This window comes from Pollicipes pollicipes, unplaced genomic scaffold (assembly GCF_011947565.3).
Source record: "Pollicipes pollicipes isolate AB1234 unplaced genomic scaffold, Ppol_2.1 Scaffold_7261;HRSCAF=8764_pilon_pilon_pilon, whole genome shotgun sequence".
NCBI classification, from domain to species: Eukaryota; Metazoa; Arthropoda; class Thecostraca; order Pollicipedomorpha; family Pollicipedidae; genus Pollicipes; species Pollicipes pollicipes.
In genome coordinates this window covers 32430903-32457071 of record NW_023597054.1, presented here as the reverse complement: position 1 = coordinate 32457071, position 26169 = coordinate 32430903, and the positions used below count along the sequence as shown (strand labels likewise).

General features: G+C 55.4%; 1 protein-coding gene across 1 annotated transcript in view; it reads right to left on the bottom strand.

Moving 5' to 3' along the window:
- The window catches only part of LOC119111313 (mucin-5AC), a 141675-nt gene extending 117209 nt beyond the window's left edge, over nucleotides 1–24466 (bottom strand). Inside the window, exon 1 of the mRNA XM_037235126.1 lies at nucleotides 24212–24466. Coding sequence (XP_037091021.1) covers nucleotides 24212–24287 — 76 coding nt within the window. The 5' untranslated portion in view covers nucleotides 24288–24466. The remainder of the gene's footprint in view (nucleotides 1–24211) is intronic.
- Between the last annotated feature and the right edge of the window lie 1703 nt (nucleotides 24467–26169).

The following is a 26169-nucleotide window of genomic DNA, read 5'->3' as shown; positions in this document are numbered from 1 at the left end:
CGTCCCCAGCGCTTGGGGATACGACGAAGGAGCAGGTAATGGGGTGTGCAAAGAAATCACCAAGGGTAATGGAGGGCTAGCAGACACACATGCTGCTCAATCGAGGGGAAGTTTCCTGAAGTATGCTGCGGCGCATCATGGACCTCGCTAATCGACCGAAACAAAGCTCGAGGAAAGCGAATAGGGACCATCACGCACCTTTGTTGAGATAACTTTTATCGAACAATAACTCCGTCCGGCATGTTTTTTTCCCATAGGGAGGAAATCACGCACAGTAACGCTGGCCGAAACCGATATTTTTCGACAACACAAACGAGCACATACGGTCATGAGCCGGCTGAACATGACGAGGAAACTCCGAATAGATGCTATCTAGTCGGTAATGTGCACCTGTCCGTGGATGTCGAACTTTGGCTTTGGTCGCAGCCCTGTGAGCAGAGCTCGGCGTTCAGCAGTGGCACGCCAGTGCTGGCGGCGGCCGGCCGGCTTTGGCTTCGGTCGCGGCGCTGTGAGTGGAGCTCGACCTCCAGCAGCGGCACGCCATGCTGGCGGCGGCCGGCCGGCCGGCTTTGGCTTCGGTCACGGCCCAGTGAGTGGAGCTCGACCTCCCGGCAGCCCGTGCTCCGATCCCCGGCCCAGCCATGCCGGCCGCCGGTGCTCCGATCCCCGGCACGGCCATCCCGGCCGCCAGTGCTCCGATCCCCCGCCGAGCGGCCATCACTTTCACTTCGGCCGCCGATCACGTGACCGCCGGGCCGGCCTCAGTCAGCCGGTCTCAGCTGGCCCGGCGCGGAGGACTTGGAATTCATGGAGCGCTTAGTTCGCTTTACCCCCGCGTCTATCTCTGTCTCCTCTCTCTCTCTCTCTCTCTCTCTCTCTCTCTCTCTCTCTCTCCTCCTCTCTCTCTCTCTCTCTCTCTCTCTCCTCTCTCTCTCTCTCCTCTCTCTCTCTCCCTCTCTCTCCTCTCTCTCTCTCTCTCTCTCTCTCTCTCTCTCTCTCTCTCTCCTCTCTCTCTCTCTCTCTCTCTCTCTCTCTCTCTCTCTCTCTCTTTTTATGCCTGCTGCTGCCTCAATCACTCATTCACAGACTGACGCCCACCCACAAACTGACTCGTTGCCCGCATGCTTCGGCTTGCATGCTTCTCATTTTGTTTACCCCTCCCCCTTTCTCTCCACTCAGTCTGTGTGTTGTCTGCATCAATCACCATGTCCAATTATTTTCACTTCATTATTTGCCTTTGGTGAGCCTTTTCCCTTCATGTAACCGTATCTCTCCATCTTTCCCTCTCTAAATATTTCCAGTCGACACACGCAGCGCAGGCCGCCTGGGCGCGCCGCGCCGGCCGGCCCCTCGCCTCTGTCCCGCTCGCACCCCTCGGCCGCTCTCTCCCCGGTCGCTGCTCCACGTCGTGCCATCGGCTCGTCACCTGTCGAAACCGGCGCAAATACAGACGGCCCGCGGCGCAGGCCGACAGCAATTAGCGGGCGGCTCCATTATTGGCAGGCGCGGAGCCGCTCCGGGTCTGACCCTGTTCCCGAGCGAGCCGCGGCCGCCAGCGGCGGTACAGAGCCCTACCGGCTGGCTACCGGCTGGTACGCGTCTCCAGTACCGCCGTCGCGCTGGTGTGCTGGCCCGGAGGCGTGGTGGGGCGTCGTCGACACGGCCTGTTGTTGAGAGAGGAATTCCAACAACATTTGGGAAAGAAAATGCTCTCGGAGCATTTACGATATTTGCTGTTTCATGCGTTCTGAGGAGTTAGAGCCTCCCATTGGGAGCCTCCCATTGGGAATCTCTCAATGGGGGCGATAGGCGGAGCGAGCGAGACGGGACGGCCGCCCGTCCCGCGCGGACATGATGGACGCCCCAGCTGGGCAGACTGTCGTCCTCCGCCCGGCGACCTACGCCCCAGCTGGCCAGACTCTGTCGCTCTCCGCCCGGCGACCTACGCCCCAGCTGGCCAGACTCTGTCTCCATCCGCCCGGCGACCTACGCTCGCTCCCTCTGCCAGCTGTCGCTCGCGACCACGGAGCGCTGCCGGAGCGAGCTCGGTTCTCTGTAGAGGACTTGGAGCGGCCGGCGCGGCGGCCGCCGTGGTGCCGAACTGTCTCGGGTAGCAGGCGCGCGACCAGCCGCCCAAAGCGCCACCACCCACCGCGCACGGCACTGAAATCATCCTACGTACTGTCTTCATGTGCAGTCGGAATACACATGCTACTACTTGAGTGCGCTGAACTCTGGCATCGAATTTTAGCCGCTCGAATCAGTCACAAGGTTAAGGCCAATTTTGACGACCACAACGGCTTTAAGAGCAGCTTGCACATGCCATCACGGCAGCCACGGGCGAGCCCGGCGCAACCTTTAGTGCATAGTTCAGCTCAAAAGCTTCCAAAAGGATGTTCGGGGCAGAATGCGTGGGTTGATGTGTTACTGATATGCCACTGCTGGCATATAAGGGTGGCCCGTGCTTGCACCCGGCATCTTCAGTTTTGCCTAAAGTGTTCAATGAGGCCGTGTGGTCTTGGCACACTGTACATGCGTTTGTCTCACACTTTTCTCATACCCTACAGGCGGTGAGTTTGGAGCTCAACCACACCAGGAGCCCTCTCCGCCAGGAATTTGGAGAGCCTGGTCCATGCAGTCGCCACGGATGCCGCATTACTGCAGCAGACCGACATAAACAGTGGAGCCCGTGAGATGAAGCGGCCCGCCCGTCTCGCTCAGACTTGGCCGCCTTCCCGGCTGGAGAGGCTCTTCTCTATCAGAGTTTTGGCCGACGCATCCGTATCATTATTCAGTCCTTGGAAGGGCAAAACTGGCACAAGCGCACAGCTGGGGATGCGCTGGCAAAGCTATTGTTGTCTCGAACCACTTCACGTTCAGCGAGACCCAGTTAAGAGCAGTTTGGTTGCGTCCCGTTTCCGCAGGAAAAGCTGTGACTTTGTGAAGACGCAACAAGGGGTGCAAATTGAAGTTGGCTTGCCGATTTGACACAAGAACAGCCCGAACACATGTTAAACAACCAGGTGTTGCGACCAGCTCACCAACTAACCATAGGACCAAAGACTAACGCGTTCAATTATTACTGGCATGCGATCGCCCTGCCTTCCCGCCATAAGCATCCCGCCGCTGACCAGTGACGACCTGCGGGACCGGTGAGAGTTGTCGGCTGTACGACCTGAGGTACCGGTGGGAGCTGTCGGCTGTACGACCTGAGGCACCGGTGGGAGCTGTCGGCTGTACGACCTGAGGTACCGGTGGGAGCTGTCGGCTGTACGACCTGAGGTACCAGTGGGAGCTGTCGGCTGTACGACCTGAGGTACCGGTGGGAGCTGTCGGCTGTACGACCTGAGGCACCGGTGGGAGTTGTCGGCTGTACGACCTGGGTACCAGTGATGAGAGCTGTCGGCTGTACGACCTGAGGCACGGTGGGAGTTGTCGGCTGTACGGACCTGGGGTACAGTGAGAGCTGTCGGCTGTACGACCTGAGGCACCGGTGGGAGTTGTCGGCCGTACGACCTGAGGCACCGGTGGGAGCTGTCGTCTGTACGACCTGAGGCACCGGTGGGAGCTGTCGGCTGTACGACCTGGGGTACCAGTGAGAGCTGTCGGCTGTACGACCTGAGGCACCGGTGGGAGTTGTCGGCTGTACGACCTGAGGCACCGGTGGGAGCTGTCGGCTGTACGACCTGGGGTACCAGTGAGAGCTGTCGGCTGTACGACCTGAGGCACCGGTGGGAGCTGTCGGCTGTACGACCTGAGGTACCGGTGGGAGCTGTCGGCTGTACGACCTGCGGTACCAGTGAGAGCCGTCAGCTGTACGACCTGCGGTACCAGTGAGAGCTGTCGGCTGTACGACCTGATGTACCGGTGGGAGCTGGCGGCTGTGTGACCTGTGGTACCAGTGGGAGCTGTCGGCTGTACGACCTGCGGTACTAGTGAGAGCTGTCGTCTGTACGACCTGCGATATCGGTGGGAGCTGTCGGCCATATAACTGGAGCCACCGCGCAGCGCGCCTGATCATCCTAAGCGTCATCAGGACACGGCAGGTTCGGAGCGAGCGTTCCGTTATTCGGCTCAACCGGGCTCCCAGAGCCTCTTTCCATGATGACCGTGCCATACCACCGCCCTTTTCTTCTCCACTTATGGAGACAAGGGTGCGGACAGGCCGACCCACGTGCCACTCCTCCAGTGCTTCTCCACGCGCCACCCTGACTTGACAGGGGCGTGCAATGGCGCGCCCAGCGCCGTGGAAACGGCTCACTTTGGCACCAGATATTTAAATGGCCCCACCATCATGCTGCCGGTGACAAACAAGAGCGAACATTATGTTAAGCTCTTGAGCCGACCTTCTTGAACGGAACAGTAAAGTGGCGTACGCGCAGGTAAAGCGGTGTACGTAGCCCGTTCCAACATGGATAAATGCCAGGAATGTCTCAAGGTATCGTGGAATGCAGTGTGTGAATTTAATCGTTTTGATCTATTGCATTCATTTTTTTTACATTTTCCTTGGACTGTGTATTTGACTGGTTTGCGTAGCTGGGTGTGGGTGCATGCCAAAGAGTCTGCCGTTGCACAGCAGGCTAACTCAGCTGCAACATACCAGACACCGCACCTGTTGTCCAAGGTGAACTAGAACAGCTCCTAGTCATAGTGGCTGCTGCGCTGGCTGCATCTGCGCCGCAGGACAGACCAGTGTGGCAGCAGTGATAACATGATGCAGATGTGACCCATGACAAGCCATCCCAGATGCGGTGGCTGGCAGACTGCGGATGTGACCCACGACAGGCCACCCCAGATGTAGCTGTTGGCTGACTGCGGATGTGACCCATGACAGGCTACCCCGGATGTGGTGGCTGGCCGACTGCAGATGTGACCCATTACAGGCCACCCCAGATGCAGTGGCTGACCGACTTCAGATGTGACGCAGGACGTGTTGTTCGGTACGACTCCAGTGTAGCTGACTCTCTGGAGCTGGAGCTGAGTCCAGGGGTATGATAGACCTGTGTCAGCGCAGAAGGGTCCCGGGAATCTCAACACTCACTAAGCCGCCGCTGTCCTTCATCAGTGAGTTCAGCATATCTGCTTCTCACGATGTCGTGTTTCTCACCTGGAACAGGGTGAAACCATGCGTTAAAGCAAGCCGTGCGCGACCACTTCACCGATCACAGGCATCATTTGCGTAACACATGAATAACGTGCCATTCGGCACTAGGAAATCTGTGGCTATTTTTTAAGTAAAACATGTTGAAAAGTACGGTTTGCTGCTATAATTTGCTCCATCGTTTTGTTATATATAATATAATAATCATGGAGTTCACCGCTTTCCGATGGGTGCAGTCTTGGAGCGTGAATGGATTTTCTGTTCTCACCCAGACGATGCTGTGTGATTTTGAGAACGTTTTTGGAAGAAACAAACCCACATGTGAGGCCTTGGAGTGGTCAATATGCGTGTGGTTATTCCCAATAGAGTGATATAGGGCATCGGAAGGCATCTCACTGGGTTCTCTTGGCACCTCACGACGCCCATGCTTGAAGGATTTCGAAAGGGCTCAAAAAAGTTTGCTGCACCAAAACACGTGATTTGAACCTTTTCAGATTGAAAAATTAATAAGACAAATCTCTCTCAGGACTTATTCTATCCCGCGACTGAATTAAAGCTGCCGATGGTATCTCGGATATGAAATTTTGCTTTTCAAAACGAAGTATGCTGCAGTGCTCTACTTTTGAAACTTACTGCTTGAAAAGTTAAGAATTCACTAAAAGACGTTTAAAAGAAAGGCCCAGTTCTGCACTACTTCCTTCTTTAGCTATGATATCGTTTGTTGTATTTCAAAGAAGAACGCGTAACTCAGTCAGCCATCTGTCGTGCCTAATCTGCATATCCATGCAGCCAACTGCCTTTGTTGCCGGGTACATTGGCATGTCACAGGCCTGGTAGGCGCGTTTTTGTTCTGGCTGCTGTTATCCTAAGATATTCCTTGCATGATTGTCTTAGATAAAGGCGGAAGTATCCTTCATCCCTCCAGCATTCCGGCAGCCACGCATAGTTCGTCATCCTTCCAGCATTCCGGCAGCCACGCATAGTTCGTCACCCTTCTGGCATTCGAATTAAACTGGGAATGTTTTATCTCACTGGAAACAAGGCGGATGCGGCGTCAAAGACTTCCGATAGGAGGATGTGGTCGCAAGACCACCACAATAGTTGAATTTTAAATGGGTATTAGATAACATCTAGTACAAAAATATGAATCACATTTAATATGCAATGTTTAATATAATATATAGAATATCTGTAATATAATATAATATCATATATGTAATACATAATATACAATAACAAATAACATCTTGACGCCCGATTTTGAAAGCTTTAGCTCGCTTCTGGAAACATAATAGCAGCAAATCTGACCATTTGTTACGACTGAGATAAAATCATCCAAATGACACGTTGCTTGAGGATCACAGAGGTCATATACTCCTTACTGGTCTTCACCAACGCCGTTTGTGGTGCTGTCCTAAGCGCAACCAAACGTTCTCTGACGTGACGCGCTTAGACCGGCAAAGGCGACTGCGGCATGAGCTGGATGCATTCGATCCAAGTGAAGGCGATGCACGTAACACACTGCTGCTGCATGGATCCTCCTCTGTGTCACCATTCAGCAAAGCAGCTTGTCGGCTCCTGTCGCTCGCGCGCTAAAACTGCATTCAGCTGTGGCTGAACCGGCTGGCGGGGAAATTTTGGGTACCATTTCATCAGACACGCAAAGTTTTCCTCACGGGGATAAATGGCAAATTTCCTCCAAAATCCTGTGAATTTGGATCAAGTCACTGTGAACTTGCCAAATACCTATCATAAACTTCTTGGCTCAGGTAGCCATGTTACCCTTGGCCAAATACTTCTCTACGCCTTAGAATACCCTTGAATATTTGCTTGCATATTATCAACAATTTTAAACGGCATTAGTAGATATATGCTAGGTCAAGTGACATGGTCCTAGAAAAATTGTACTCATTGCTTTTCTCTACTGAACAAACAGCTTATCACTTGTCAGATTATGTTATTTAACTACCTGAATTTATAGCCTTAAAGAAGCTCCGGGAATTGATAGATGTAGAGCGCATTACGGATGTGTCTAATTGGCAATCATCCAGAAAACTTTGCGGAATATTATGAAACTGATTCCTGCCAGTCAGGCAGCCACTGCCGGCAAAACTCCCTGAAAGCCATTCTGGTGCATGTTATAAGACCATGGAATGCTTAAAGATTAAACCAAGCCAGCAAATGCACGAGTCTACACACATCGGAACACTCCTGTAATGCTCGTCAAATTTATTCATGCCTGTGAAAGTTTTGAGGGTGCTACGTTTTGGACTGTAACGTCAGAGCGGCCCAGCCTGTGACGTCAAAAAATCCCCCCCCCCCAGGGCACAAAGTGGATACATAAAAAGGTATCACAAATTTCGTGCCGTCTACTCCACCCATTCTCGTGTTTTTGCTAAGCCTCGGACCCATTAAGTGGGTTGGACTTTTGTAACCCCCGCCGAGCCCGGTTCAGACTCCATCTTCACTTCAAAACGATACTTAATCACACCAAAAATGTTGAAAACTGTTTTGAAGGAATCAGATACATAAGAATAAGGAATTTGAAGAATAAGGATGATGCATCAAAATATAGCTATAACAAAAAATGAGCAAAATTGACTTTTCACCCCAGTACGGCTGTGACTTAATGCATATGGTATATAATGGCCGGCAAAGGCGGCTGACTGAGTGACTACATGTATGAATGACTTTACCACTGCAACGCACTTACACACAAGATGTCTCAAGGAGTGCAGTGAGCAACACAACTGATATTTAGCTTTCCCCATTCATTTGTGGATTTGTAGATGGGTTAACTGAATCCGTGTTTGAGATCGATCCTGTTTCCCCAATTTATCAATTGAAGCAGGGCCTTGCGAGTATGGGATAGTCCAGAGGATGGCTTTAGTCTGAAAAGTAATAAGTTTAATTGATATGGCGTGCAAAACCATCACCAGCAGTCGACCAGTGGAAACCACCCTTGCATAATTTGGGGCAAACTAGCATGCATATTTCACCCTAACAGATAAAGCGTTATCACAAACGGTCACAACTGCTCAGAAAATTGAAGACCCAGATCTTAAAATCAGCCGCTCCATACCTTTTAGAAAATTCCTGTATCTTATCTGTTGGTGCGCTGAGAGTTGGCGTGGCGTAGGGAGGTGACAAAAATGGCATTAGCGGGCATTATGGGCTCAGCTGCACGACATGACAGGCCATCGTTAAGCAATGTTACGCTGAGTGCCATGTGCTCCTGACAGACTCGCGCAGTGTTGCAACTCTGCGACCTGGCATGTTCTTGTGTTGTAACGTGTTGCAGGGCTGGCAGTCTTCACGTCTCCGAAAGCGGTGTGCCGTCGCACAGCACGGACCAGCGGTCACCACTGCTGTAGAAACGCAGCGGCATAGCCCGTTTGTGGTCTTGTCACCAGCAACTCGAGCGTTGCGGCCGTGGGCTGCATGGATTTCTGAGGCTAACCGGCCGGCCGGCAGCCGACGACGTTTCACTTTCGGCCGTTAGTCACGGCCGGTTCGTCTCCAGCGTGAGCCCGCCGTCGGTGCGTGTTGTGCGGTCCGCGCTTGGCGACGACGGCCGGATATCGCCCCATCGGCGAGCGCGCGGCCGTAGCGTCTCCCTGCGCTCTCCGTCCGGGCCCTCGACCCTGAGATGTGCAGACGACCCGGCCGAGCTGGTCGCTCCATGGGGTCGCCGCACAGGGCCGGCCCCGCCCTCTAGGGCCGAGAGGACTCTCTGTCACCGAGATGGCCCTCTGCGCCGTACCGTCGCGAGGCTGGCGCTGAACGTGAGCCGGTTCCCGCGTCCATCCCTCCGCCGCCCCCGCAGGGGACCCGTCGGGAGCGGCGATGGTGGCGGCGGCGCAATTACATCCCCACACACGGCCAGAAACCGGCGACGCAGCCCAGCCGCCCGCGTAAGCACGCAGTGCGGTCAATACAGAGTCGTGAGCAGATTCGCGCGTCGGTGAAAGGACCGGAGACCGTGCCGGCGGCGGATTAGCGCCGGCCATCGCGGGGCCAGGCGGGGCCGAACTCACGACGCCAGCGCGGCGGCTCCCCCGCAGCCGGGCCGGGCCACCGCAGCCGCAACGGGATTTGCGGTGGACGGCCGGTCGGTCACGAGTTGGAACAGGCCGGCCGCTGGTGATCAGGCCGCCCGCCCAGGGCAGGGGGGGGGGGGGGGGGACGGCTGCTCTCGGATAGAGCTTTACGTGTGGCCGTGCAGCACACCCAAGAGTCCTGCGACAGCTGGCTGTTTGATATTGGTATGTAGCCTGCAGCAGAATTGCGGCTTGTCTCGGGATACTGAACCCTCCTGTGACGCAGCAGCCCTTGTGTTTGGGCCCATGCTTAAGCCGCTGTGGCTATTTGAAGCCATATCAGGATTTTAAGCCGTAATTCGCGAAAATCGGCTCGGATCTGGCTTCGCACGGTGCAGCGTCGGGCCGGAGCCGGGCGCTGGCGCAGCAGTGGCGAGCTGATGATATCACCAGCGAGCTCGCATGGGCACTGCGCGGCGGGTGGAGTCACCTTGAGGCGGCTCATGGGCCACCTGAGGATGGCACCGGCAGTGTACGGCTCTCCAGGCTGAGCAGCAGCGCAGCTCGGCAGAGGGCCGCTTGGGAGTGCTCAGCGCCCGACCCCAGCAGGCACCAGCTGTGCGGTGTACAGCTATATCCACTTTGGTGCCCCTCGCCTGACTGGCGGGACATTTCGGCCGCTGACGGGCTGGCGATCTGCGCCGCGTCACGGGAGACGGCCGGACGGCGAGCAGCGGGGGCCCTGACGGCGGCGGTCAGCGCCGAGCCTCGCCGCGGCAGTCAGCTGGCGAGCCGGCCGCGCCAGCCGTCGCCCACACCTGGCCGGCGCCGCTCGCTCACGGCTCGGACGTCACAGCGAGGCGCCTCACACCGTTCAACGGGTCGAAGCTGTCCGTGGATAGGCGGCAGAGTTCATGGAGTTCGGTGGCTGGTAACCGTTTGCAGGTAATGGAGCTGGTGCCGTTGCATGCATTTCAATGAAATGTTCACCACATCGAAAGAGACGAGATTTCTGTTTGCATTGATGGCTAAACGCTATGGCTGCCATTGAGTACGACTACTTTATAGACAGGTTGAGGAAGGAAAGCACGATGTTCCTACTGAACACTTGGTCCGGGCGCCCGTGTGCCCTCGTGATGAAGAGCAGGATTTTTGCGACGCAGCTGCTTTGCCTAAAACGAGTGAAGACAAATGTGCCGGAAAGTGTACACTCAGGTAACATGACACATTCTTGGGTCCAAAGCCGGCCATGAATACTTTACCTTGTCATGTGAATCATGCAGCTGCCAGCTTTCCCTTGCTGCCCTGGCAGATGCTGATAGCCACTGAATTATCATTCTTTTTCGCGGTTAGGATTGTTCAGCATTATAAATATAAGTAGTTCCTTTGCTTTAACATCCAAGCGGGTGTAGCTTTTTGACCAGGCGCTTTACAGAGCGGCTTCCTCCTGCATTTCCCTAATGAGTTATAATCCTTATACTAGAATAATTTATTCCATTTTGCGTGTTGTTCTGTCTTTCCTGAAGATGGGTACTACTAGTCTAGGTACTAGGAACACGCGGGATTTCCGCACGAAGGAACCCAAATCGAGCAGCCCAAATAGGAGTAATTATGGAGACCTGCTATGGAGCAGTAGCTACAGGCCCTGATTAAGTAGCAACTGTGTATTTGTGCATTTGGATGCTAAGTATTAATATCCCGTAATGAGCGACGTAAAACTACGCAACTTTCGTGCCTCCTTACTTTGTTTTCCCTTCGACCGGGGCTTTACTTTTACCAAGGTCGGGCATGGGACCGTGTTCCCCCTTCCCCGCCTTATGCGTCCATCTGGTCCCGATAGTCACAATGAGGGCCAGTTGGCGCAGACTTGTGGGATCTCGTGAAACTTGAGCACAGCTTCAGAATACTGGACCGTTAAGTAAGAGAGAAGTTAGGAGACTGGAGGATGAAGATGGTCTCCCAGCATTGGCCAGAACATACCAGGCTTCCGGATGCCCTCCATGAGTATGCCAAGTATCTGATGATGCAGTACGTGAACAAGCAATAATTCGCATGCGGTGGAGGTCTTTTAACCCGTCGCCATTTTTCGCGGCCGCGCTTCAACCCGTTAAAATTCTGAAACTTCGTGACTTATTCTGGGTATCGATTTCATACTGTCGTTTCTCGTCCAGGCGGCCACGAAAAGATCTTTTAAAGGCATGTTGGTGCAAATCACGGGCTGATTTAGACAAATGTCCGCCGTTCGCCATGCGAATGAAGGCCATCGATCATTCTTGATCTGCTCCTAACCGATGTTTAAATAGGATGCGTTATAATACTTTCGTCTGCGTCAAAACCGTTCACGTTCACGAGAATGTGAACATGTGAACACCTGTCATGCAGGCGTGGTGCAAAGAACGAAACCAGACACCGGACAGTGCGTCAAAGCTCACGTCCCGGTGGTCATTCTTAAGCCCTGGGGTGGCAAAATTGTCCCAGAATATTTCAGGATTTCAGAGGATTAGTGTGACAACACGCACATCCTCGGCCCAAAGCCACCGCATCTGATGTGGCCAACGACAGCTGCACTGATCTAGCGAAGCTGAAGGCAGTAGCAGACCACTTCCTCGCGGTACAAAACAAAAAACAAAACAGAACCGTCTTCGCGTGGATAATCCGGGAGGCACCCCTACATCTTTGGCTATGAGTAAGAATGAAGGTTGCAGTCATTTTTCTTTGTGCGGCGGACGAGGCCCAGAACAGGGCGTGCCCGAGCCAGACAGAGACAGCCGGAAGCACGCGCGGCTCTTCCGGCAGCCGTGCTCTCGGGGGTCCCGACTCATGGTCAGCAGACTCCGGTACCCGAGTAGTGCGCGCGCTCCCAGCGGCGACACGGCGCAGGCAGCTCCGTACCTCTGTACTCCGAGTGGCTGCTGCGCGCGCGGGCGCGGCTCCCGGCACCTCCGGAACGGTCCGACTCGGAGCGGCGCAGCAGCGGCTCCGGACCTCTGTACCCCGAGTGGCTGCTGCGCCACGGCCTGGGCGTGCGGCTCTTCCGGCAGCCGTGCTCTCGTCCCGACTCGAAAGCGGTCGGACCTCTGACTCGGAGGCTCGGCCACGCCGGCAGCGGCTCTCCGGGCCGTGCCTGGAACGGTCCCGATGGAGTGCGCAGCATCGCTCGGCCTCGTACTCCGAGGTGCTGCGCCGCGGTCGTGGCGCGCTGGGCTACTGTCCAGCGCCTGGCGCCGGGTCAGGCCTAGTGAACGCCTCAGGGCTGGGCCTGGGCCTCTGAAATAGCCTCACACCCAGGGACGGGTGCTGAGCAGTGGGAAGCCGACCCGCCCGAACAGCTTTGTATTGTGTCGGATGTCTGGTGGAGATGGAAATCTGGATTACTAGCCTGGCCTGAGGCCACCATGTCTGGCTGTGAACTCCGTAAAACCTCATAAAGCTGAATGCTATGGTATAGTAAAGCCCTTGGCCGCTCCTTTTGGCGAGAGTTGGCGCACAGGTAAAGTCTTACGGCGCATATGATTTAGCCATCCTTTTTTCCAAGGAACACGACACGCAAACATCGCAGCGAACGTCATTACAAACCACTTTATGAAACATCGGCATCTACGATGATAATGAACCGTCCAAGCGGCATGGCAAAACGGGAATCCAAAGCTGGGCCATGCGTGCAAGGACCAACCTTGCGACCACTAGGTCATCGCGTCCATTCTATGACTGGACTCACGTAGTTTTTAACGCTACGTTGCAATCTATCGCTACGAAGGTTACATCAGTCCACGTCCGGGAAAATCGCAAAATAATGATGTTAAATGCATTGAGCTTTATCCTTTATAGAAACCATGAATAACATTACATGATTTTTGCTTTACCCGAACCGTCATCAAACATGTTGCGTGCCTATTAATCTCAAGTGGCTCCGTACGGATCCTAATGGAAAATTTAATCATGTCGCAGTGTTAGTGGTTATTATCCAGCTATCTTAAAATCTAAGCTACGAACCCTTAGTTTTGCATTAATTTGCATGCAAAACGAACTTCGTAGAGAGTCACACATCCGATATATTTTGTTGCACTGTCTAATGAAAAACACAGGGGCGAAAGTGTGTCTAATGACACCCTTATCCTCACGCCCGTCTTTATGACAAGTGACAAGCCGTGCAGACCTTCCGGAGCAACATTTCAGCTTGCAGGTAGCGGTCTTTACAGGGAAATATCAAATTATAATGGAGAAAACTCTGTCATTAAGGGTCTCCTCCCATGCGAGCGGACCCGGATCGTTATTGCACACTCCTGGGCGTTCGAGGGCTGCTGGCACTGATCAGCAGCAGCGATGCGGAACAGTATTCGTTGCTCACATCGGCCGAGGCGCCGCCCGACTCTGGCGGAGGCGCAGCAGCGGGCGAGACGTTCGGCCGCGGTCGCCACAGACGCTGGCCGGACCGCCAGGTGCCGCTGGCCAGATCACCAGGCACCGCTGGCCAGATCACCAGGCTGGCCAGGCCAACAGGCGCCGCTGGCCGGACCATCAGGCGCCGCTGGTCGGACCGCCAGGTGTCGCCGTCCAGATCACCAGGCGCCGCTGCCCGAACCATCAGGCGCCGCTGGCCGGACCGCCAGGTGCCGCTGGCCAGATCACCAGGCTGGCCGGGCCAACAGGCGCCGCTAGCCGGACCGCCAGGTGTCGGTGGTCAGATCACCAGGCGACGCTGTCCAGACCAACAAGCGGCGCTAGCCACGCGTTACCTCTGCATTTGCCTCCCCTGGACCATCAGGCACCACTAACCGGACCATCACGCGCCGCTGGCCAGACCGCGAAGCGACGCTTGCCACAGAATGTCGGCGGTCTTCGCCGCAAGCGAGCGGCCGAGCGGCAACAGTCGCCGGCCGGCAACATTGAAATCACGGTGAAGGCGCACGTCACGTCATTTGAATTGCGCCACGGGAATCGAAATCACGCGCGTGCTTTCGATTTCTTCCTTCGTGTCGAGGCCCACCGTCCCAGCCATGGACCGGCCGTCTACCGGCGGTTCCGTCACCGGCTGCAACACTCCTGTGGCGCCGCTTCCCGACTGCCGGCCGGCTGCGCGCCGAGCCGTCAGTCAGCTGTGCACACGGCGCTGATCATCAGTCAACGGCGTGGGAGGCGTCCGGTGACAGCTCACCTCTATGTCCGGTGACAGCTCACCGCACGCCGATGAGCACCGGCCAGCGCAGCGAGTCACCGGGCCACGCGCAGCCAAGAGCCTGTGCCGTCACGCCTATTATGATGGATGGGGAATGCCAGACTGTTCAAAGCCGGAGTGTCCCGGTATCGCCATCTTCGGCGTGTCCAAAGGAAATTACTCAGATGTTTGCAATGAGCCGGCTGGAGATGTTTGCTGAGGCGCCTTTCGTTTGGAGATGTTTGTCGAGGCTCTGTTCCCTTAATGGCTATCTCGAACCCCTATGTATTTTGCAGTAGATATAATTGGATAACCCCGGATTTAGAGCCCAGAAAAGCCTGGGGTGCCGCCTCGGTCGACTAAATTTTATCATGTTTGGAAATTGAAAACACACTGAGCAGCGCATTTCGGCCAAGTGTCACCCAAATTGATGGGGCCCGAGCGCGAACCGTGTATAAATAACATAAGCAGAAACTTGTTCCGATTTCTCGTTTCGCTTGCCAATTCATGCTATCGCTACCAAAACATAACAGCCGTTGTGCTTGTCTGTTCGAGAATAGATGGTCACCATTGGCGCCAACCGCCCGGCGTCGATGCCGTGGCCGAGCTTGTGCGCTCGACAGCGGAGCGAAGACACCACATCGTCTGCCAACAGGCCGCGACACGCCGCGGGGGACGGCCAGATGCTGGCATGAGACCTGCTGACGTGTCGCACCGCCCCGACCACCCACAGCTGATGAATCGCTGTGGGGTGAGCCTGGGAGCGACCCGCGGCCGCTTGGTCCGCCCCTGCCGGATTCACTCGGCGGGGGCGGCGCTGAGCCTCGGACTGATCGGCCGCCGGTTCGAACACCGATCGCTCGACAGCCGCATCAATCGGGGCCTCTCGAGCGGGCGCGCCGGCGAGCGCGGCGACACGGAGATGAGGTCACAACAGTGGCACGCGGCCAGACCGGCCCGGAGAAACCGCCGACCGGACCGCACCGGCGCGACCCGCTTGGGGACCGGCGCGCTGCTGCCCAAACCGAGGCGCGAGAAAAGCGAAACTTCCGACAGGTTTCCGGGGCCGACCGGGACGTGCACCGAGGATACCTGTCGGGTGGCGCCTGGCCGCAGGGCGAGACGCTCCGGCACGCGACGCCCGCACGGCGCCGGCGAGCATCGCGTGCGCCGAGGCCGGCCCGGCCGGGCGCTGGCCCGAGACGCGGTGGTGCGTGCGCCGGCAGCCGAGGCGGCAGGGACGCGACCCGGGGCGCCGCACTCCGCCGACTGCAGGGCTCGGCTCATCACGGGCAGTCGGCAGCCGCTGGCGGCAGCCGCCGGTTGGCCGACGCAGACCGCCAGATGCCGACCTGATCGGCCAACGCAGCGTGCCAGCCGCCCTGTCACAGTGTAAGGGAATGTTTCTCCTTGACCTATATGACGTTTTAACAGGAGCGGCCAGATCGTGGCGCGCATGGGGATGTTCGCAGCCATATGTTTAGTCATTCAATACGCGCCAGTTTCTGAATTCGAAAGATATTAGTTTGGTTGATATTTTGTGTAAGGTATATGCCAACAACGTCAAAAACAATAATGAGGCCCAGCAGCAAGAAAGGCCGCAATCGGTCGTTGGAGGCCTTACGTTACTTAAATGTAGTCAAATTTGACCAGCGCACAAACCTGTTCAGCCAATCTACCAATGGAGATCTGTCATCCATCGCCCCAGAGGACAATTATAGGCCGCCGATTAGCTGCGAAGAATGATGATTGCCACAATATGCATCCGAACAGCTCGCTTTGTCGATTCCCTAAATAAGAATGCGACGCGTAGGATGAAAGAATTTCCACGTTGCATCGTGTTCAAACGGCGAGCCTTGGAAAAACGTGCTTGGTCTGAGAGACACGTAAGTGGTGTGGCATAGCAAGCAAGAATCTTTCCTTTTGTCAATTCTTAATATTCCTTAAACCTTTTGACAGGAGCGAATGGTGAACTTCTCACCCTCCCCCGATTATTTACGATGTCAGGATACTCTGCTGGATGATCTGTCATCTTCTTCCGGTTACACTTCAAGGTGAAGCATTCTCTTCGACAAAGAGCCAATGGAAAGTCCCCGGCGGTTGAGCTGGCCGCGCCGCTGGGGCGCATGGCTGACCGATATTTCCGGTCATACCGTCCAGCCGAGGACAGCAGCGGCCGTCGGATGTGGGGCGTCCTCTTCCCGGCCCGGTGGCGCGGGCGTGTCTGGCCGACCTCGGGGTGACGCGACGGTCACGTCGGGAGCAAGGCCGCCAGGGTCAACCAGCCGGCGCCCGGGGTCCGACGTCTTCCCTTCCCTCCCCCTGCCACTCTGCTCCACGCCACCGAGATACATCGTCTTCACCGAAACTGCCGGCCGACGACACACGGTGAAATTGCCTGAGAGGCGGCACGGCAGACTTCGCCAAGCAAAGCTAACGCGGGATGAAAGCCTCTCACTGACAAGCTCCAACAACCGCCTGGCATTTGGAGCGGCGTAGTCAAATCCCCGGGGAGCCGTCCAGTATTTCAACGCCCGGGGCAGGTCAAAATCATAAAGCGTAGGTGCACTTTGAAGTGCGGTAGTCGACTTACTCCGCCAGCAACACATGAATGCCCACTCTAAACCGATTTCCGCCGCACCTGAAGCGACCTGGAGCGTTGCCAAAGCTTGCAGATCATGTTCTCGAGCGCTTGGTGCACACCGCCTCACCGCCGCACCGCCCCCGCCCGCAGCGGCGCGGCGCACTTTGACCCCGGTACTCCAGCGGCGGTGATGCCGGCGACACGGTCGGGAGCCCGAGCGCCACCACGAAACGTCGCGCAAAAAGTCGCACGGCCTTCGGTGCGGCGGCGGCGCAACGCTGGGCCGGGCCGGCCCAGTGGGTGTACCGCTCCCGGGCCGGCCGTCCCGCGCCCCTCAAGACAAGCAACGCGAGACAATGGGCCAGCCGCCGTAATCAGCAGGCGAGGTCTGCATGCGGCAGATAGCGGCGTTTAGCGGCGGCAGAAGAAACGGAGGCTGTCGCGGGCGGGGTCTGACGCAATTAGCACGCCCGGGGCGGAGGAGGCGTAAAATGGCGCGGGGGCGCGGCGTGGAACTGGCGGACGCTTCCGCTGCGGTGACGTTTGCCGGACCAGCTCTTCAGCCTCGCCGGCTGCAGACAGTCGCGGCAGACGAGCCCCGCGGCGACGACGGTCGCAGTTCAGTGGGGCGTCGTGTTCGGACCACGGCCGAGCCACCGCTCAGCTTCTGCTGACGCGCAGTACAAAGTTAAAGCCCTCGCCGCTGGTGGGGCGGGCTCTGCTACCACGCACCGAGGCGATGGAGGGCAGAGCGGGGCAGAGCGGGGCGGATCGGGACGTATCGGCAGTCGGGAGGCCGGGCACGTCCCGGTGGCGGGCGTGCTTCACCGGTGACTCAGAGCGAGCCGCCCTTCGCCGGCTGCCGGCCGGCGCCGGCCGCTCAGCCCCGTCCAGCCGGCGCCGTGGCCAGTTCACCTTGAGGCCGGTTCCGGCTGGCCGTCACCGCTGCCAGGCCGTGCCATCTCGGCGCGCTCCGGGAGCCTGCATCCCACGCGGGCCGCCGGTCCCCGCTAACAACGGACGCCGCCGCGCCGCTGCCGTCGACGTGGCGCGCCAACACGCTGCACCGCGACCGCCAAAACAACAACATATTATTCCCAAGCGCCGGCATTGTCAGCTATTTTCTTCGTGCCCAACCAGACACTGTTTATTCCGACACTCAGGCGTGGTAAAGAGAATGCCCAGCGCGCACACCACACTTCCCCTCCGCTCTCCCCCCCCCTCTCTCTCTCTCTCTCTGTCTCTCTCTCTCTCTCTCTCTCTCTCTCTCTCTCGCTCTCTCGCTCTCTCTTCCTCTTTCTCCCTCTCTCTCCCTCTCTCTCTCTCTCCCTCTCCCTCTTTCTCTCTCGGCGCCTGTAATCACGCTGCCAAACAATGCTTACAAGGCTGCGGCGATCACGCCGCAGGGAGGGCGGACGGCGCACGCCGGCCCAGCGGACGGGGAGCTGCGCCGCCACACGTCGCCAGTAGCGCACCAGCAGCGACGCCGGGCCCCGCCGGTCCCACTTCACGCCGACTAGCTCCACGGATTAGCACGGGCATATTGCAGAGGGGCGACGGCTTACCCGAGGGCCGAGGCTCTGTCCGGATTACCGATGCGCCTCAGTCGCTTGCGCAACACAGCGCCCGGCGGCGAAACTCGCCGGTGGTATGCGGCGCGCGGGCGGCGTCTCCGTGCCGGCCGGCGCGTCGCAGAGCCGGCGCCGCCCGACGCCTCGGGCTGTCACAAAGGCCCGTCTCTCCAGCCATTGTGACCGACGGCTGGACGGGGCCGCCCGACGCGCCGCCTCAGTCTGGCGGCGGTGGCGGCGCGGCGGCGACAAACGCGCCGCAGCCGCGTCAGCGGGGAGATGGTGCGGTGCGGCCTCCGTCTCGGCCGCCGCGCCCTCTTCCGATGGCGCGGCGCGTCCAGTACGCCGGTGGCTCGCGGCGGCGAGACAGATCCCTGATAACACGCGAGGCCTCTCGCGACATGGCTCTGGCGCCAGCCATCGCTCGGGCCACCATGGCCTTGCGGCCGGCCGGCGATTGGCTTCGTGACAACGTTCCACCCGGCTTTCCTCATTACACACACGCATGGGTTCTGCGATTGGCGAACGTGGCGAGAGAGCCTTTTGCGCATTGCATGCCACACGCGAGGCCTCATGCTATATCCCGCACGTATCTCCTGGCCAATGCCTCCAACGCGTTAGCGGCGCTCGGGCAGGCAATGGTCCAACAATCGACGATAGGGATTGGGAAGGCTCGGAAGCACCCTGCCGCTCTGCCGGAATAATCTGCACTGTGGGCTCGGATGGGGTCGATTGCGATCGCGGCGAATCGATTGTCGGTCGGCCGTCACTGGCGGACGGCTGCGTCACGTGACTGGTGCCGCTCAGCCCGCCCTCGCAGGAGGGCCGCGCACCGGCGCCGCGACGCCGCAAGCTCCGCGTCAGCCGTGTCAGAGGCGCCCTCTCGGACGGCGGCGGCTCCGGGGGACGCGCCGAGTGGCGGCGGCGGGGCGAAGGTCACGTCAGGCTTGTCGCAGAGTGGCGGCCAGCAGTCCAGCTAATGAACAGGCTAAGCTCGTCCGTGACGCGGGGTACAGCCGACAATCCTCTGAAGCGTATCGACCGCGGCTGGTGGCGTGCGTTCTGGAGCCCAGCGCGCGGAGACAATTATGCAGGGGCGCCCGCCGCCACTGATAACGCCGCCAGAAAAGATAGTGATGATACGCATTCGATTACATGTTTGCGCACCTATGATGCGAGGCAATAACGTCTTTGTGTACGCGAGCCCGTGTCTGATAATCGCTGTGAGATAGTTTTGCGTTGCAGGGGTCATGGAGGTTGCAGGGCAGCAGCGTTTTTCCGGACGTTTTCGTCTGAAAACGTGGACGCAAACTCCTATGTCAGTGTAGGCCAAGGCAAGCACGATAAAGCTAAGTCTGTTTATGTCATTCAATGATGTTTCTTTTATCGCAGGGATTAGAGAAAGATAGGGGAATAGATAACGAACAATGGAATAGAGGAAAACCGGAGGGAAGATGCCGCAGAAAAAAACCTGGTCCATTTGACTGGACTCGCTCTCGATTTTCTAGATTATCCATCCCATTGTGAATGTTATGGGCTTATATAACATTTCAGCCACATGAGACGCATTCTTCATGCTATCAATACCTGCTCAGCAGCAAGTTTTCGAAATTATATTCTAGATTCAATCTTTATAATCATATACATAAATAATCGCAAATTCTATAAATTGATTAAACTGCTTTCATAGTGTAAAGGAGTCGACGTCAAGCAATTGTAGTTTACCGGCTAGACATCACTGTTTTTGAACACAGGTAAACAAAATCGAAAAGGTAAAACTCACTTCTTTATTATTATTAGATCGAGGTCATGGAATGCGATGTGATGACCTCAGATGGCCCATTATTATCTGATGAGAGTAAACAGTGGCATGTTTTGACCCGAACCAGTCTTTTTCTGAGGTTAACTTACGATGAGCGATTAATATGCGTGATTCAGCGCTGTTTTCCTGAGTTGACAGGTCAGCTATAAGAGATGGATTAAAAATGGTTTCAGTGAAGGCCGCACGAATGATGGAAAGAGGCATCAGCCTCCTTTTACAACGTTCGTTCTGACTCATTACGAGTAGAAGTAGCGGAAGTGTTTGCAATACTTCTACGCTGCGGAAGGCGGTGAGACCGCCGACGGCCGCAATGGTGAAAAGATCTCCATGGTTAATAGCATGGTTGAATGCTCTTCGACTTCATCTCGGCCTCAGAACTGAGGGTACGCCACTGAAAGGCCGAATTCTTGTGAGACTCGGACAAAATCACATAATTCTACCCCGGGACCAAATGCAAGTTCTGTCATAGAGCATAACTCTGTCAAAATACGAGGCCTTCAAAGGCCACATGGCCAGACCCACCGCATGCCTCCGGACCAAGTACCGCATTTTGTGAGCACTGTCACGGGGTGATGGAAATGGAAAGGCATGTGATGGAAAGTTCCCGGCAAATGCAAGTTACAAAACCACGCCTTGCAATTGGTGGACTGAGCACGATTCTGAGATTGCTGAGATTTCAGCAATCTCAGAGATCTCAAGACTGCTGACTCTGAGAGTGGCTTGTGGGGCTGACATACTAATGCACATGGCTACGCATCGAACGTCCGTACGTCACTTTGGAGACTACCCAACAAATGGCTAACTTCTTTACGCCACTTTGGAGACTACCCAACAAATTGCGAATTCCGAGAAATAGCTGATTGAAACGTTGGGTGCAAACTTGCGTCACTGATAACCACGTGAGCTCGAAGAATTATTCCACCTGCTCAGAATGGCTGCTCGATGGACTTCTTAAAGAATACATATTCTATCTTCAGGTATCTCAAATCTTTTTAGATAGATGGATCATAGTTCATTTCGCTTTCTTTCCTTTTTTACCCTACAACCTTTACGTACAGCTATCCGCAAGCCACATTATATATATATATATATATATATATATATATATATATATATATATATATATATATATGCATTTGTACACATGTATGTGTGTTTTTTGCGTGTTCTTTCACCATTTTTCTCGTTTTGTCTCTCTCTCTCTCTCTCTCTCTCTCTCTCTCTCTCTCTCTCTCTCTCTCTCTCTCTCTCTCTCTCTCTCTCTCTCTCTCTCTCTCTCTCTCTCTCTCTCTCTCTCTCTCTCTCTCTCTCTCTCTCTCTCTCTCTTTCTCTCAACAGACCAGGTGCTGTTCTAAGGTAGTGAGGAATACGAATTGGCTATTTTGGCATATAACGGAGGCGTTGGCCCGTTACTCAATGCGTCTTAGACTTCAACGACAGTAAGTTAGATAAACGACTGAGTGAGTTCAATGAAGGAGATTGTTTGCCTGAAGTCGGCTTTAGGTTGCCTTGGATACTGATTGACTCTAATAAGACATATTACCAAACAGCGCTAGAAACATATTGGTTACATTCCGCCTACATCGGACCAGGAAAATAAGCCAAACCCCGTTGGCTTTGGCGGTGCATTGACGTTTATTCTCGGAACCGTTGTTTTCGTGTGATATAAGCGGGGCTTTTTGTTTAACGCATGTAACGGGAAATGAACAGATTAAAACTGCATAGCTTCGAAGCACTTTTACTAGGCTGCAATAAACAATTGTTTCCATTTGTTTTTGGCACCGTCCACCGCAGAAAAAAGGCGTGATAAGGCCTAGTGAAGTGAAACAAAGAGCCGGACACAAGGCGCGAATGCGACTAGTTGCGGCATGTGGCCTCCCCAAACCCGTGGCACACGCGTGGTTTCAGGACAAGCTGTCATTTAAGGAGTTTAAAATGGCCCCACCTCGGGCCGTCAGTTGGGTCCGTTAGGTCGCGACACGAAGTGCAGGTGTTTTGAACCTGTTGGAGCGATGGCGACCTCATTGGCGGGGGGACTGCAGCGGCGCACGGCACCAGAGGCGTCACGCGAAGATCAGCAGCTGATAGCCTGCGCCGCGCGGCACGAAGACTGCAGCGGCCGCACACCCGGATAGCACCTCTCCTGACCGCTGATTCACGGGCGTGCTCGCGCGACCTTGGACGAGTTGGAAGTAAAAGTAGCGGGAGATGCTGACCTCACGCGGAGCGGTCCTTGAAGGAATGTCTATGGTAGCCTTATTTGAGCGGCTGACGGGAGTCGAGGCATAGTTTTGCCGCAGAATCGGGTCGGTTGTGGAGACAATGCGGTGAGCTCGGCACGTATGTCTCCGCTGTCTCGATTATGAGCTAAGGCGACCAAGGCTCGCCATGCGTTGCGTTCACTGGTTTTCGATGTAAGCAGATTAGTTGGATGTGGTAGATAAAGCTCTCTGTATATTTCAGTGGCCCTTTTTATAACTTTTCAACAATTTAAACGCCGCGTAATTACCCGCGTTATAACAAGATGCAGCATGAGCTTTTCCCTGAAGTCCATGTCCCCAAAAGTAACTAAAAATAGCGGGTCTTGTTGGCATCCGATATGTATATGAGCATGAGGTTAGCCTCGTGATGAGTTTCTCTTAAATCCTGCTGTATCGGCCGTTTCAGCATAGGGAAGAATGATTCAGTCATTTCAACTTCCCATCAAAGCTATTGGAACACTGCCGTACTTTCGTAAACTAACATACCAATCTGCGCTGAGAGCCAGCGTTAAGATTTGGATGCACACCTGGGGCTGGCAAAGATCATAAAATACATTGGACTGATTGCATGATTAGCTGGAGGGGCTGTGCATACAATGGAAAATGGAAATCTTAACTAAGAAGAAATCAAACCAACCTAAGCATTCGAGGAAAGGGCGGGGGCGGAGAACGGCAAAGTGCGTCCCCACCTACATAAGCTAAAGAGGTGCAATAATCAATTGGTATCGTGTGGTGGAACGAAGTAGTCCCGGCACACTAGCTCATTAAAAGTTTTGAAGCCGCTGTTTACTGAAGGCCTCAAAGCACCTCTTCGTCGCGCCTGCCGCACGCCGGCGGTCAAATTACGGACAGACGAGACCGGGTCGCGATTCTGGGAAGCACCCATGCCGTTAGGCTGGGTAGGAGCAGCCATACCACTGGGCTGGAAAAGGGGAGGGGTGCGCCATGCCGCTGGGCTGGAGGTGGGAAGGGGTGGGCCATGACGCTGGGCTGGGTAGGAGCAGCCATGTCGCGGCACAGACCGGGTTCGGCCGTCCCATTGGGCAACCGGCGCGAGCCGAGCCGCTCCCGTTGCTCCAACGGCGGCCTGACGCAAGGCACACCGCCGTTCCTCCCGTTCCCAGCCAACTCCAGAGCTCACACGGCTGGTGGGGGAGAAGGGGGGGGGGGGGGCCCGCGCCCGCTGCCGAGGACGGCAGACGCGACTGGCACCGGAGGAACCGCAACGCGACGCAGTTGTAGCGAAGAGTGGCGCTCACATTGACGGCCGTCTGTTGAAAGCCAGCCGCAGACTTAACAGTCCCGGCAGCTACTTTGGCCGGAATTCATTAGTATTTTGTGTTTGCATTTGTTTGCTTGAAAATCATTCACGAGGCGGTTTTTCAGGTATTCGGCTCCTTACATCGCTAGCTAAGTTCGGTTCGTCACAGCACTCATGCATACGTTACAACAAATTTACCACCGATACAAATGCAACATACCACACGTGATCATCGATGTTGGTATCTGGCCTTTAGTTTGCTTTTAAACGGCAATTCAAGTAGGCCACTTTGCATGCAGTGAATGGGGCTTCCATCGCCATGAAAGTTTCCACACTATGAAGCCAGCAATATGTGAATTCGTGAAAGCGAAGACAGACGACGGATGTAAGGCAGCACGGAGTAGCCTGAGACTCACCTCTCTGCGGCAGTCCTTCTGACCAGACGACCAGCAGCAGCAGCGAAATCCCTACACACCGCATGATGGGCTTCATCTGGACGATATCAACTCAACTACCAATCTACACACAGACTAGGGCACAGAAGACGGTCGGCGCGCGGGCTCTGTTCACATGTTCCGTGTGGGGCGGCGGCGCGGTGGAAATCACTCTCGCTCTCGATCCTCCCGTGCACGCGGCTCGCGGAGCACTGCCGACCGGCGCCGCCGGTGACCGCCAAACGCCGCACACTCCCTTTTACTTCGGCCCTCCGACGGCCGGCCGGCCGCCGGCCGCCGGCACGCCCACTCGTCTCCACGGCGGCGGCGCCGGTGGTCGTGCCGAGCCCGGCGCGCGCCGCCCGGCTCGGCGGCTCAGGGAAATTCTGTATCATTTCCATGGTCGGAGCGCGCTCGGCCGGGAACAGGTGACGAAATGGAGAACATTACCGGCGCCGGGTGAACGGGAGAGCCGCCAGCTATTGGGTCGGGTATTCGCACGGTATTGCCTGATCGTATCAAGTCCGATGGCCAGCAGGCGTTGCGCTTTTGGTCGTGAAGACACGGGACCGCTTTATGAACCAAATCCATTGTAAAGTTACACTCATTGGTAATATAGGGGCCACCATGATCAGGGGTGTCACTCTCTTGAGTCGGTGGGGTATGGGGCGGGGCTCAGCCCAAAAAGCTTGACTTGACCTCCCCAAAGCCTGATCTTGCTCGGATTTCAGTCACTTGAATTTGCCTCTTCTATGTTGGCAGTTCAAGAAACGGTTTCAATATTCTTTATAGATTCAATATTGTTCCCCTGTGGGGAAATAGGTTTACACTTTGAATTAACGTGAGCTGCTTTTGTGGAAAGCTAAGAATGGGTGTGACCCACAGAAGCCTATTTTTGTACATGCTCGTAACAGATCACTGATGACTGCTACTGTTGCTGATTGTGTCGCATAAGCACCACGCTCACAAGTATGCGACATATGCATTTACTTCTGTTGGGGAAAACATGTGCTAACTTTTATCTGGGTCGCCCCGTACTTTTAAAAGCTGCTACCTATTGCAGCCAATTGTTCATCCAAAGCCAGACGTTATCATTTCAAACTCTTGTCAATCATTTACAGACTGGCCTAACTTATTAAAGGAGTTAGCACGACAAAAAACTAGGTGCATACAGGATTTGTAAAAGTAATATCATACTCATAGTGATGTGTTTAGGTATCTGCTGCCCCGCATACCAATAGCTCAGACAATTTTCCTGCATTTATTTGGCCCAGTATTTTATTTTTGCCCACAAGCATTAAGGGAGCTTATAGAATCATTTGAGAGGCTTAGGTCAGCATTGAGGGCGGGGCTCGGGCCTTTGAAAAGCATATAAAGTGACAAGTCTGGTCATGATGGTAAAATAAAAAAAAATATTTTCCGCACGTTTGTGTGTTTTGCAAGTCAGTTGAGCTCATGACCACGAAAGGCATGCGTGCATGGCCGCTAGAAAGGAAAGAAAAACACAAACATCTGTTGGGTCACGAGTCTGCCAGCAGCAGTGGCAACAGCACAGTATGGCGCTTCAAAGGTTTCCAAGCAGTGAATCACGACAGGAAAATCTTGTTTACTACCAGCCTAGTATCTAGCGTAAATCGACCTTCGGAAGACATCAGCCATGCATGGAGTGACCCATTGCGACATGATAACCACGAGTTACTTTGGGCCGAGGGTCCCCGTTGAGCCCACGTCTCAGTTCGGCTGGACACCAAGTCGGAGCCCAATCATGACCTCGTGGAGCTTGATCTCGGATGAATCGACTCGGTTTGGGCACGCATCGGATCCGGGCTCGGACACACCACTCGGTTCAACTGTGGACTCTGACTCATACTAAGACTAGGACACCAGGACTGAGACCCAAACTCAGAACCAAAGGTTCTGAAGACAGGAGACCCGGGTTA